Source organism: Acanthaster planci, linkage group LG20 (assembly GCF_054643075.1).
Source record: "Acanthaster planci isolate LZ-2023a linkage group LG20, COTS_SCS, whole genome shotgun sequence".
In the NCBI taxonomy this organism is placed as follows: Eukaryota; Metazoa; Echinodermata; class Asteroidea; order Valvatida; family Acanthasteridae; genus Acanthaster; species Acanthaster planci.
Window position 1 is genome coordinate 9,020,297 of NC_141796.1, and position 14,054 is coordinate 9,034,350.

The window sequence follows — 14,054 nt, forward strand, 5'->3', positions numbered from 1 at the left end:
CATAGAGTTTGCGCTGGTAACCATTGTTTATTTAGCAAGGTCTTTTCCTGCTTAAGCAAATCTTGTGCATAAGCAGCTCTAATGAACTTGGCCCCTGAAGAAGAACAAAGAACTTTCTCTTTCTCTGGTGACGTATATGTACATACCGGTATGCCCGGTACCTCTACAATGTTCACCGGTATCTTACATGTACAATGCAAGCAACAGAAGTGGTTTCCGCTCTACATGCTACACACTCAAGTACTTTATACATGTAGCTTAATTTCCTTGTATAAATATTGGTAGACTGGTAGTTGGGTACATTTATACGGGTACATAACATGAATACATGCACCTGTACATCCTACATTGTAAATCTGTAGTCTTCGATTGAACCATACATTTTCAATTTGCACTTGATGCTCCTGAAGATTTGTAAAATCGGCAGTGGACACTTACAGAAATTAACTGTATAATTATACCATGGACAAACAGTTGACTCTGATGCTGAATTTGCATATGAACAATTTTTTTCATAGGACGGTTGATTAAATTTTCATCTTTGTTCTTTAGGTGTTGCTCCTATGTGTATTTCTTTTTTCGTTTTGTTTGAAGCGTTCTGATGCAAAAACAGACAAATTATCTATTTTCCACTTTCTGTGAGAAATTTGCTTTAAGAAGGCCCAGCGCCCATTCCTTTGTGCGCTATTAGGGACAGTCTAATCCACCATATGCTGCAACCTAATCACAATTTTCATTCCAAAAGAACAACAAATTGTTCAGTGCCGGATCATATGCAGCAAGGTATGAGACGGAGAGAACCCCCCTGCTTTGTGTTGGTCATTGTCTCGCAGGAATCTGGGGAATTCCTTTCAGACATCTTGGGGGGGATGTGTTAAGTAACAATAGTCTGGAATGTGTATAGGGATTGGACATGTTGGGGGGGTACCCCTCGGTCTCATTTCTTGCTGGGTATATATGCCAGGTATTTTAGGCCTTGATGGATGGGTTCCAATTACACCGGTGCATGTAGGTACTGGTATTTGTTAAGATGGCTTTTACCTGTTGTTTTGATCTCAACCTTTCTCTTATTTGTAATACCGCACAGCTTGAAAAACAAAATCTTTGTCATTAGGCCCCCCAAAAGTCTTTCTTCTCTGATCAGCCCGCGCGTCGATTTCAAGCATGCGCGTCAATTTTTTTCTCGACGTCAGCTGCAACAGCACCCTCTATTGCCACACTGTCACAACATTTTTGTGGGCAGCTCGATCTTTTACTCAGGGCGATAGATCTCGACAAGATCGATGTTGAACAATGATAGCAGACCATGGATACAGAGTTGTTCATTGTCAGCTTATAATCAAAATAAAGCTGGTCTAGTCCCATGACTCGACAACGTGTGTCTGCAATTGTCTGAACGATCCAACCCTGGAGGAGGGGAAAAAAACAAACCAAAAAAAAAAGCTGCATCACCGCATCAATTCCGGAGCATCAGTCCGACCAGAGACAAACTACGTGTATTTTAAGGGGAGTCTTATGCATGTACATTATTTGCACATTATAATGTACAGAATGTTTGTTTGTTGTTTTGGTTTTTCCTTGCTCTCTTTCTTGTTTACCTTGGCTCAATATATGGCCGTGTGACAGCCATTCGGCAGTTCTTTCCACTCCTAAAGCCTGCACAAGTTGCATGTAGCGAGCAATCTAGAGTCTCAAATGTTAACGAGCACAGCAAGTCGGTCAAAGGTTTAGCAAAGACAAGAACAGTTCCAGTCAACCGTGGCAATGTTCACGCACACAGCAACAAAAAGCAAAGCCAAGGTGGTGACAAGGGACCAACAAAGATATTAAATTGAGATTTATGTCACAGAAAGCAGACATACCGATGGATTGCAAGCCGATCCGGCAGAATATTAAAACGAGGAAGATCATTTTAACAATGAAAATTACAAAAAGCGTCCAGCATTTTATTAAGAGCCATCATGTCAGACAATGTCAGTCAGTATTGACATTTAGATAGCGTGTGTGTTATCATCAAGCATTGAAGTGGTGGGCCGTTAGCGATCACAATAGGACCAATCGATCAACCGGAGAGAAGGGTACAACGAGCAGACCATTCAAGTATTACCCACATTCATTGATAACAAGATTGAAATATTAGCAGAGAAGATTATTGAAAAGGCAGTGAAAATGGTGAAGTTTGAGGAGGCATGCACCAGTACACCGTCCAGTGTATGTTGTTTTGTTTCCGATTTTTTGAGAGGATAAGTCGAGCAGCAACAAGTGTAGACAGGTGTATATTATCAGAGAATTATTTCCCCATAGACCAAAGATTGAAGATAACACCGGCAAGGAATGTAAGGGTTCCGTTTTTCACACAGACGTTTTGGTACAGTTGTTGACATTGCAAGGTTAAAAAAAAGTGGGGCAGGAAGAAACCAAAATCCAGCGAGTTGGAGAGAAGTCAAAGAAGTCAAATGTTGACGGAATAGGGAGTTAATAAATCAATGGTTAAACGCGTGGAGAACGACACACCAATTCAGAGTTTGTGACAGAAAACATTAGTTTGTACAACCATGTTGGAAAAGGAAAATTACCCTTAAACATTTGGGGAAAAAAGCAGAGTGTTGGTACAGAATCGAAATTTCCACATTTTTAGAGAAAGGCAGCAGCAGTTTTCATCAATTTTAAGACAAAAATCAGCAAAAATGAAATGCAAATATAAAAAAGCACATTGCAAAGTGAGTCATGCGTGAGTTAGAGTAAATCACAGCACACATTTTAGGTGATTCCAATGGGCAAATGTACGTATACAATACCAGAGCGATGGCAAAACCATTTTTTAGTAGAGAGGGGAAGCCATGCCATGCAAGTCAACAGCAGGTGGACGACATCAGGTGGGTAACCAAACAGAGGCGATATCAAGAACAAAAAAAGGACAAGAACTGATTAGCAAGCGAGGCCAAATGCATACAAAATGTAACCGGAACTCAGTTATGAAGTTTTCCCAATGCTTTCCCTTTTCGTTGTACATATCACAAACATTAACACTAACCCTCAGGCCCTTTTTGCTAGGGACCCTCCGCAAGCATCCAGAATCCTCCGGCAATTCCCTGTCATCATGTTGAGGCAGTGCGAATGGCACTCTTGAGCAGTGAGCGGTGTTGATTCAAAAGAATGATCGGGCTGAATTTATGCCCGACTGAGCAAGAATGACACAAGGTCTGACCCACGACCTTCACTCGTGGCATCCTTCACAATCAGCCATGCACTTTTGTCATCCACCCTCCATCCTCCAAAATCCTCCAAAAGGATGTTGGAGGATTGACAAGGGTTAGGGTTAATGGGCATGATTTTCTTGATCCAGGAGGAGTATTTCTCCATAGTGATGCAGATCTGCTCACAGTACATGTAAGTTATATGTGCACTCTACCACATTGGAACATGTAAGGTGCTGAAGATGGTCGATTCCTTTCACACCTGCTGCAAAGGAGGAAGGGCAAGACATTCACTGGTTACATGTACACGTACACGTGTACATGTACTTACTGGCACGACTGGTACCCTAACGGTCAGAGAACATGTGAGCGCATGTACATGTACATGGCACAGGTGTTAATACCGAGTTGTTTATGTGGCCAATCAGAGCTCACATGGATTTAGCCGATACCCACAACCCTGTACGGGTAAGCATAGGGTATGAACAAACACAACGGACGCATCTGTGCATTGACACAAATGATCCTCCAATCTGTGACTGAAATTGCCAATCAAATGCACAGTGCATCTTTAAATACGTGACTTAACCGGTTAGCGTCGGATTTTTCTTACCCCCAAAAAAGCTGCTGGGGAAAGTTTTTTACCTGCAAATTCTTCAACCTTGCGATCGTGCTTTGACCCATCAAGCATGACGCGTTAATACATTAACCAAGGAAAAGCAAAAAACAAATTTTAAACGAGTGTATACAACCTCTGTGGATTAAGTCAGGAAAATTACGTGCATTTCATTGTCATCCGGCGTCAAGTCGTTAACAAACTGTACATGTACATGTAATTTAAAATTTCAACTGCGCTGCATACAATTAAACAAGAGCCTAATCCTACCAGTATGTGAGGAGAATGGTTGACTTCCACAAAAATTGTACGTACCGGAACATGTACTTATGAAACGACCAATTATGACATTACGGTACGGTAGTTTATAACTCCTTCCTCCAACCTGCAATGGATAATCTCTAACAGAAACGTTTCAATGTCCTGTCAACTTCAATTAGTTCCAGCTAATGCTGGCGTTTAAGAGCAAAATTTATGAACGGGTCTTCATTATTCATGAACATGGGTAGACGGGCAGAGTTCTCCATCTAGCTGGTATTAATGGCCTGCGTTACTGGCTCATCATGTTTTATTGAGGAATGGACCAAATGGCCGTGTTTGATTCATGAACGCTTGGCACCAACAGCATGCAGTGGCTTTCTCAAACATTACTAGTGGTAACGGTACATTGTACGCACGTAAGTCTGAGTAGGCACCTAAGCAGCCAAACATAATTCACTTGTCTGCATTACAAACAGAATCATTATTTAAACATGCACTGAAGTACTAGTATTTTAACATTGTATTTCTGTAGCAGACAACTGTCTCTATGGTTCCATTATGAAAACACACCTTACACATCTACTCACAGGGAACCATTTTTGATCTAGTTCCTTGAATCTACATGTACCATTTTCAATGTAATCTGTCAACTACATGTATGGTAGGGCGGTGACAGACTATTGAAGCCTGATTGCTTTTTTTTTAAATTTTGGCTTAAAGCATTTACGATTTACATGTACAACAAATTTCAAATCATTCTAAACATAAACTGGCATCCATTTGTAATGAACTTTTGTTCTTTGCTGTTGGTTTAACACTCAGGATCCCCAACTGAAAAGTGAGCCTCACTTTCAACAAGAGCGTCTTCCTGATTTCTGCTGGAACTGGAAAATTGATGGGACTCCTCAAGCCCACGTTCAGTGTACATGTAGTTTAATTTTTGCAGAGGTCGTACCGTAAATGTTCAAGAAAAGTGAGAATATATCATGAAAGTCCGATAAGTCATATTAATATCCAAACATTAATTAAATGTTTGATTTGATGAATTCTTTCCTGTACCGGGGTACCACCACCTGCATACAAATTCTCTAACCGACCAGAATATTTGCATTTCAATAGAATTGACTTTTTCATCATGTGACTCGGTCAACACAGAACAGATCTCCTTTGTCTATATTACAACAAAGTTGGACCCTCCTACGGCAAGGATGACCGTATGCAGCGAAAAAAAGGGATGATTAAAACCCAAGGAGCCCATTACTCATGTGTCCGACATGTAGATCCACTTAATTAGTTTTCTCTATGAAAATTAATCACCGACCGGGCAGATTGGGAAAAAAAATTCCATTAACTGGAGGTGAAGCCGTAATGGCATGCATCTGTGATATTTCCCTGGCAAGCTGGTAAACAGCACTCTACTCATTTTTAAAAATGCCTTTTACGGTACATAAACGCATTTAAAAACAAAGAAAAGTAATCTACCGGTAAATACGTCATTGGAAGCCTTGAAAAGAGTTCAAATGACTGACAGATTAATTATCTACCACTTTTGCTGTTAGAAACCACTCTGCCGGGGCAGCGAGTGCATTTCTTGGGATAGCAGAACAATCTGGATAATGCATTCAGTATAAACCCCACGACTGTGAATGTGACGCGAGCTTACTAGTCGGTTAGGGCAACAATTTCCATACTACCAGTAGCACTGTACACATGGATTGGCGATCTTAAGCTGAGAATTTCGTGTCTAGCACAGCCATGAAATCAGGCACTGCTTTTCATAATTCTTTAATGCTCACATAGTGTGCAAAATGGTTCGGGCTGTGCCAAACATCCCACTGTGTGAATATTAAATCAATTATTGAATATTCGAATATTATTTTCCAAATTTGAATATTCCGATGCAAAATTCCTGAAAAGGAGGGGAGGATATTCTTTTATTTCAAATGCAAAAAAATTGCACTATGGAGGCTCGTTTCAAGCACATTCAAATGAAAACCAATAGAAATCTTACAATTCGAAAAGTGAATCATTCATCAAAAATTTTTTAAAAGGAATCAAAAATTTCAACTGGGCAAGAAGTGGTGTTTGTCTCTTAAATTTGCTAAATCGTGGCTGGGGATACAAACGTAAGAAGCTACCGGTGCAGTGATTAAAATGTACAATTGTCCGTGATATTGCAACTGATTTTGTATTGTTCATCAACAATCTGCGATCGGTACGACCGAATAGTCAGCTATTTGATCAAATTGAAGGCTGAATATTCGAATAGTGAATTATTTAAATTGAGTCAGCCCTGAAAATGAAGTACATGTACTAAACCGGTATATGTACCGGTACTATTACATAGATTTGTAACAACCACCTGCATCAGTACACCTGTGCATTGTACCACACATGCACTATACACGGCTCCAAAGCTCTGTACAAAAGTACATGTACGTCTTTTGACAAGTCCAAGCAAAAGCAGAATCGAAGATATATTCAGCCTTCATATCTGATATTCTGAGCGGGGCGGTTTATTTATATACATGTATCTGGGAATCAAATTAAGGCCGGCAACGGCAGCTTGGCAATATGCGCCGGTTTATTATGAAATCAGCTCCCCACGCTGCATGTGGCTGGCCCGTCTACTGCTGCACACACACGGTACAACGCAGACAATCATGACAATCGCTGTGAATGCGTAGGAAGGCTGTATAATGTGCAGTATGCTGTATGAAGCGTATGTGGAAACAGTCTACATGTACATGTGCAGGTACCGTAGCATGTATGCTACGGTACCTGCACATGCACCTGTGTGCAATTACTTGTTTATGATACAAAAACTGGCACATCCATGTACACAATATACTTGCATACCGGTATACCTTTTGCTTTTTGGGTACTGGTTGATTTTTCTGCTTCTAATGGGATTTTTTTGGCCTCATTTTCATTTTTCACGGCATGCAGTTTTGGATGCACGCACATACATGTACATGTACCAATACTTGCTTTACACAAGGGCGGATACAACACCTAATTTTTTTTTGGGGGGGGGAAAGCCAAAATATGCAGTCTTTCTTGCTTTGATGGCCTTTCTCAGGGCTGAGGCTACATTTTGGGACTTTTATTACATGTTTTTGGGATGGGAAATGAAATAAACATGTACATGTACAGTGCACCATGTACATGTATCAGGTTTTCACTGGACACGTACACTGAATAAATTACCTGTACAAATGCTATTCTTTCGTATAACAGATATCAAATTTTCATACATTCTTAAACCCTGATCATCCTCAAGTCCTCCTCCAAGCACTTTTGGAAAACAAATGCATTTTGCTGACTGCTACCGGTACAACAGTTCCAAAAATTGTTACATACTTTGCATTGACATAGGAATGATGCCCTTACATGTACCTGTATGGCACATGTTCATGCATGTCTTTTAGTCAGCATTTTTGGAAACGCCACGACAATGACTGTACACTCACACATACATATACTGTATTTATATACAGCTAAACGTATTTTTTGGGCAATCATAGACATTCTTATTGTCCTCTCTTGTCCATACTCTGACTTTTTGGAAGGCCTCTAATATGTTTTGTCCACGATTGGCAATCGTGGACGTATCGGGAATCGTGGACGGTCATTAATTCTTTTGTTTAACGTCCACGCTTGTTTGGGAACATCAGTGCACATGTACATGCACCGGTACACACCGGCATGCGAGTGTACGAGGCAAACATCTACGTTGTACATGTATTCTGTAATTACCTTGGAGCATGAACACCTCCCTCAGTGGCCGGGAAGAGACAGGCGTGGCCGACCACTTAAATGCAACCTGCATTGTGCGCTCGGCCCTCGGGTATGCTACAGACTTGTGAATTTACCGGACGCGCACAAATACCAGTGAGCACATGGACGTGGTCTGTCGCCCCGAGGGCAACCCTTGCTCAGTTACATGGAAAAGCTCCCTCTCTTGTGAGCTGGAAGGAAAACATCTGTTCTCACACTCCAAACGATCTGTCGGCTGCTATCGCTCTGAGTGGTAAGTAGTCTAGTCTAAGTCCAAGTGCTTGCTTTGTGTACATGTATAAGCCATTTGATTAGATTGTCTAACGACATACAGGTGCATGTGTACATGTACATGATATTTACACTGTACTGGTAATGTACATGAACATGTTCTGGTTAACGTTTGCCGTGAATGTGAGCCCGTGTTAATCTGAATGACCCAAGGGGGACAAAGAGCACTTATACATCAAACCTCATTCGTAATCTTTGTACTTGTACATGTAGATTACTTGTACCTTGTTATAACAGGAACCTTGTACTAATAGGAATTACCGGTAAAACAATAAGGAAACAAAGGATTGGGACCTGGACCCAAACATTTCCTTGTTATTTGCAGAATGTTGTGTTAACAAGTGTCCTTATTTAAACCAGATTCAACTGTCTTTGATCCATAATTGTACAGAGAACACGTACCCATATATGCTGAAATATACCGGGCTACCAGTACATTTACGTAAATCAGGGGCAGATCCAGGAATTTTCAGGGGGGGGTCAGGCCAGAGATTTTGCTTTTGATGCGTCATTTTTTTGCAGCGGAAATGATAAAACATTACATGACACACAGTGTTTACGATGGATTTGGTGGACTTACCGGTACTTAGGTTGTTTTAATTATTTTCAAAATGTTTATTTTTTTAAACTTTTTTAAGAGCAGGAGGAGGGGTTTCGACCCCCAACCCCAACCTCACCCCCTTGGATCTGCACCTGTAAATGTAGACGGTGTTGAGACCATAACTGTTTAACCCTAACACTCCTCAGTCCTCCAACAGGTGAAGGATTGAGGAGTGTTAGGGTTAAGGGACAAATTTTTGTTCCGAGTACACATAACTTGGTTTCAACTTCCTCACAAAAGAAATTGTCCCCTCTATGCAGTGAAGGCCAAGGCCAACCCTAGTCTCGGTTCCAGGACCTTCCAGTTGTTCCATGAAACCGCAAACCATCACACGTACCGGTACTGTACATACAGTACACGTATATACATGTATGCACATGTACATATGTACAGGGCGTTATCATCTCACAAATCGTTACCACTGCGATAACGATTCATGTGGTGACAGCGCCCTCTAACAGTAACAACTGGAAGGTCTTGGAACCAAGACTAGGCCAACCCAGGTAGGGGGAGTACACATACGCCCAATTTTCATGCAACTGTGTCAGGCAAGCCCACTGGGCAGCTGGGGAAGTTTACAGGTGGAGCACAGACCAGCAGAGAAGTTAGAACCAGTCTGAGGCAATGCACACCATACTACAAATTGGCTGGTAACCCAACCACGGGGACTGGGAGTATGTTCAGTTTTTCATGCTGATGAGAGTGTACCGGTAGCCTCCCTGTCAGATAAACTCCAGATGTCTACACACACACAAATTAATCCTACCAAGCTGAACAAGATGTCCTACCCAACATGTACATGTATGGTATACCGTACCTCAACAATCTAGCATCCTCCGTTAACAGTCATGTGGTACTTTCTAAACTTGCATAAATGCTACTCAGGTTGAACAACTATTGAGGTTTTGCAATTGAAAACAAACTTTTAGGCATAACAGGAGGTTTTAAGTCAGTCATTTGGGGGGAAGCGACCCTTAGCCCTAACTTTCTTTAATTTTTTAAAGTCCATCGGGATGTTTGCGGGGAGTTTCCGCAATTGAGGAAGGTTGACTCTTGCCACAAGTACCGAGAATAGGCCTTTGGGAGTTTACACAACGGAGGAGATTAGGTACAGTAGCTTCTTAAGTTCCTGGGAGAAATGCTGAGGGGGGGTTGGAAAGAAAGTCGGGGTTATGGACCATGCAAGTTTTTACTCACCACAATGTCAGCTACCTCTCGGTCGTGTTCATCCATGCTGTCCATACTCAGGGTAATAGTGCACTTCAGCCTTGAAGACAAATCCACCGACCAGGATAAAGCTGTCATTCAAATTCCAGACAATAAAAAAACACAGTTTCATGCACGTGCACTGCACAAGCTTTACATGTTGATCAATTTTCCTTGAAAGCATAAGGACCTCAAAATTGAATATTTGTTCACCGTGCGAATGAAATAATGATTGGGAACCTTTTTTCGTTCTTTGTTTTAGTCAAGTGTGAATACCTTGAGTAAAGAAGGCCCTATGAGTTAAGAAATTGAGTTGATTGACAACACAAACAGAGAACACCAAACAGGTTGAGTAGTACTTGGTAACGTGTATGATCTGTCCTCAATTGAAGAGCGCCCTCATCGGCAATGGGGAGACAACTTGGCACAAAGTTTTTTAATGCATCCGGCATACATGTGAAGACCGTACATTCAAACAGAAATTGGTAGCACATACTCAGTTCTTCCTGCAAAAATGCGCACAAAAATGTCCACACCCAAGCAGTACATGTAACATGTGTAAGGGTGTCGCAGCTGCTCAATAAACATGTTTCCTCCTGCAAGCTCGGAGCGAGTTGCATATATACCATCTGTACCTATACTTTCTCAGGCCACAGAAAGGACCCGTTCAATAAGCCTCATCGCAAATCCTGCATGGGTGATTTTGCAGTGGTAGAAAGGCATTGTGGGAAGGAAAAACTGGCTACATTGTGTAAGACCCTTGGGCATGAGGTTATTACTTTCCTGTTACCAAAGCATTATTTAAATTTTTTGGTTTGCCAATTGCAATGTTTTGGCATAGGCAAAGTGCCGGCTATATGATAAAAGCAATCACAGAGTGGTAATTTATCTTCTGAGTATCACTGGTCATGTCTTTGGGGGATATTTTTCAAATTCTTGGTTATCTTGATTAACTTTGGACAAACGAAAAAGTGTACACGGAGTGAGAATATTTTCAGCAATGAAAAATGAGAAATATTGAATTGATAACCGCCACTTGCTGTTGAACACTTGTTCAGTTCAGTTCACTTTGTTTTCCACATAATTAATTATTACTCTACAGTTTTGCAAAGTGATGTGGATAGGCCGGGGCCCCCGAGAAGCAGTGCTTGTTGAGTGGGGGTCCCCAGTTACAAATAAACAAACTTCCACAAAGACAACAACACACTGACACTTGACAAACAGACAAATAACACAACAAATATTAAATACAGTACATGTACATGACCATGCAGCCCTTTGACTGCTGTAACCCCACGAGAAAGAAATCGATCATTACTTGTGTAAGGCATTGGGCGAGCTAGTGCGCCTGGCAGAAATTTATCCACAATGCTTTGCACTTCGTTAGCTGTGACCCTGTGGGACATATTTCCTTCACTAAAATCTGTGCATGGGCCATCAGCTCCCCCCTCCTTCCGAGTTTGGACGCTGGACAACGAGCGAACATGGCGACTGGCCAGACATGCCGGTCAGCCAACTCAGACTAGTCTCGGTCATGTCATGGAGCTAGGCCCGTATGTCAAATTGTCAGTGTTCACAGAAATTTAGAGAAAAAAATCAATGCAATGTCCTTCACCTTAGAGGATGACAGAGAGGAAAAGGCCACATTTTGGAGAGAAAAACATCTCGAAAAAAATAGCATAGGCTAACTACACTGTCCATATGTCCATACACACTACGATGTCCGGAAACTGGTCAACGCCAGCTTCAAAATGACATAATCACCAGAATGAGACTGCAGTCGACTAGAGCATGCAACGGAACACCGCCACTGGCCCTGGCAGCAGTAGGCGTGGTACCAAGTTATGTTTGAGGGGATTTCGATCAGTTTTCAATATGATAACAGGACAAGTTTAACGTCTGTGAGAACTTTCAGAAGGCCCCACTTACCTTTAGAGTTTGATTTGCCGATGAGAAATTTTAAATTCGACAGCTTCTTGTCAGGTTAGAGCTTCAGCTTGTGTCATCCATATCCCCGCCTTACACCTGGCTATGTTACCGGTCAAACCAATTCTGTAGGGGTTATCGCATAATGTTGCGTATAAGAGGGGGGTTGGTATATTCTTCAATGTGCAATCGTTAAAAGATCAGTGTTTTCTTTCTAATACAAAGACTGTAATACTTCTGATCTTTCAGTACTATTTTGCTAATACATTCAGCAATAGTTTTGCAAGAGTTCTTTAAATTAGAAATAAATGATTCTAAAAGTACACGCACTATCTACACCCCCTAATTCTTAGAATAAGCCAGAGTAATCCGACGGCTGATGCATTTTTCAATTGTGACTCAATGGGATAATCGTACCGCGAAACCGCAAGTTCCAATCTCTTCCGTGTCCTTTCTCTATCATGCTTGAGATTGGATAAAAAATAACAAGTTCAACCATCCTGCAAAATTTCCAACTAAGGTTACAAAAAGTTGAGACGATAGGAGAAATGAAGAGATTAAATGAAATCCAGAGAATGAAACAAATTATAGAGCCATGATGCGTGCGGGGTGTTTAAAATGCGCGCCCCTATTTTGCCGAAAGTAAGTGAAAGGCCTCAACTCGATCCGAGTCACTGAATAAGAGATCTCAGATTGTTTAATTTTTAACTGTGAATTACACGAGCTGAAAGCCCCCGCCAGTTATAGTATACTATCATAGAAATAAGGAAGGGCTGCGTGGCACTGTGATCAGAATATTAACAAGAATATAATATAAAATCAGTGCTCTAGAATTATGTGATTGCCGATCTTTCGGTAACTGAGTACCTTCTTCAGGGCAAGCAGATTCAGTTCTGGGAATGAACGCAGAAAAATCCACGTTCATTCCCCCTGGATGCAGCGTTCCAAGTTCGAAAATGACGCGCTGCTTCAGTTCCTTACGCTGCACATCGGATGACGCTTTCCGCGCGGGATGCAGACGCTTACGTCACCGAGAGTATGTGGCGGCGCGCAAAAGTGCTGCGCAACAGTGACACCAGGTGGCAAGCAGTGGATGGATGGATGGCAGCGCGTTCAGTGCAAATTGCCCATGACGCACTGGGAATGCTGGAATTTATTTACGTGTGCTCTCAAAATACGTTCCTTTTTTACTCTTTGGTACTGCTATCTCTTCTTTAAGTATTGCAACCGCATTGTTTTGAATATGCTTGAGCCAGATTAATTACCAGTGGATTTTTTTTATCGTTTGCCCAAATGGCGCTCATGCGATTACAACGTTTTACGTGTATTCACCGCAGACGGCGAAGTTCGCCGTCTTGCGCCGCTTTGCGGCGCTATACGGTCTTTGGTCTTCACTACTCCCCTGTACTGGTTAACATAACATGTTTCTGTGATCCAAGCTGCGATAGACTCATTCACACAATCACCTGTTCGCCAGCGCATGGCTGCGCAGGTGGCACGCTGGATGAGACATTGTGGTTGTCTTCCAAAACGCGCTGCTTCTTCAACGAAAACAATGTGGCTGTTGCCAGGCAAATTTGAGTCCAATTCTTTGTCTAGAGCTCGGTCAATGTTTCACTGTTGAAACTCCGATTCGTACTTGGCCAGTACCCGTGAAAGAAATCTTATAAAAAAAATCTTCTCAGTGCTACCGGAGCTACTTACACACAGGTTCATTTGAGGAGAATATGCTTAATATCTGGGTTGTGTAAAGTTTAATACATGTTCACGAAACTCGTCTTTATCTTGCGACTCTGATTTTAGCTTAGACGTGTTCACTGTGTTCTGAGATCAATTTTACTAAACCCATAGCAAACACGATTAAATGGGATTTTCTGAAGAAAACAAAGAACTTAAGAGAAAATGATCATCAAAGTCGTATTCCTGTACATTGTCTATGGTCTGCTCACACTTCTTGACCGCAGTCTGTAATGGGCACATTCCTCTGTCCACAGCCCCGGCGTAGCGAAAGCGGGAAGGGTTAGGGCTTAGGGAACGCATCCCTAAAAACAAAGAAATCTCCACCACCACCCCTAGAAATTTCGGAAGCAGAAAAATAGCATTATTGAAAAAGCACTTGGACTTGCGCCCCTCCCTCATAACATCCACCTCCCCTGCTCAGCCCCCCCAAGCAAAG

At 41.8% G+C, this 14,054-nt stretch overlaps 1 protein-coding gene across 2 annotated transcripts in view; it reads right to left on the minus strand.

Moving 5' to 3' along the window:
• Positions 1-12,123, minus strand: part of LOC110975024 (oxysterol-binding protein-related protein 8-like) — a 58,280-nt gene extending 46,157 nt beyond the window's left edge. Inside the window, exons 1-3 of one of the 2 annotated variants that reach the window (XM_087130339.1) lie at positions 11,882-12,123; positions 9,944-10,044; positions 1,599-1,683 (exon numbers count right to left, since the gene is read on the minus strand). In XM_087130339.1, the coding sequence (XP_086986465.1) occupies positions 1,599-1,683; positions 9,944-9,988 (130 nt within the window). In that variant the 5' untranslated portion in view covers positions 9,989-10,044; positions 11,882-12,123. The remainder of the gene's footprint in view (positions 1-1,598; positions 1,684-9,943; positions 10,045-11,881) is intronic. The other variant, XM_022227097.2, reaches the window with a different exon arrangement.
• Positions 12,124-14,054: the final 1,931 nt, after the last annotated feature.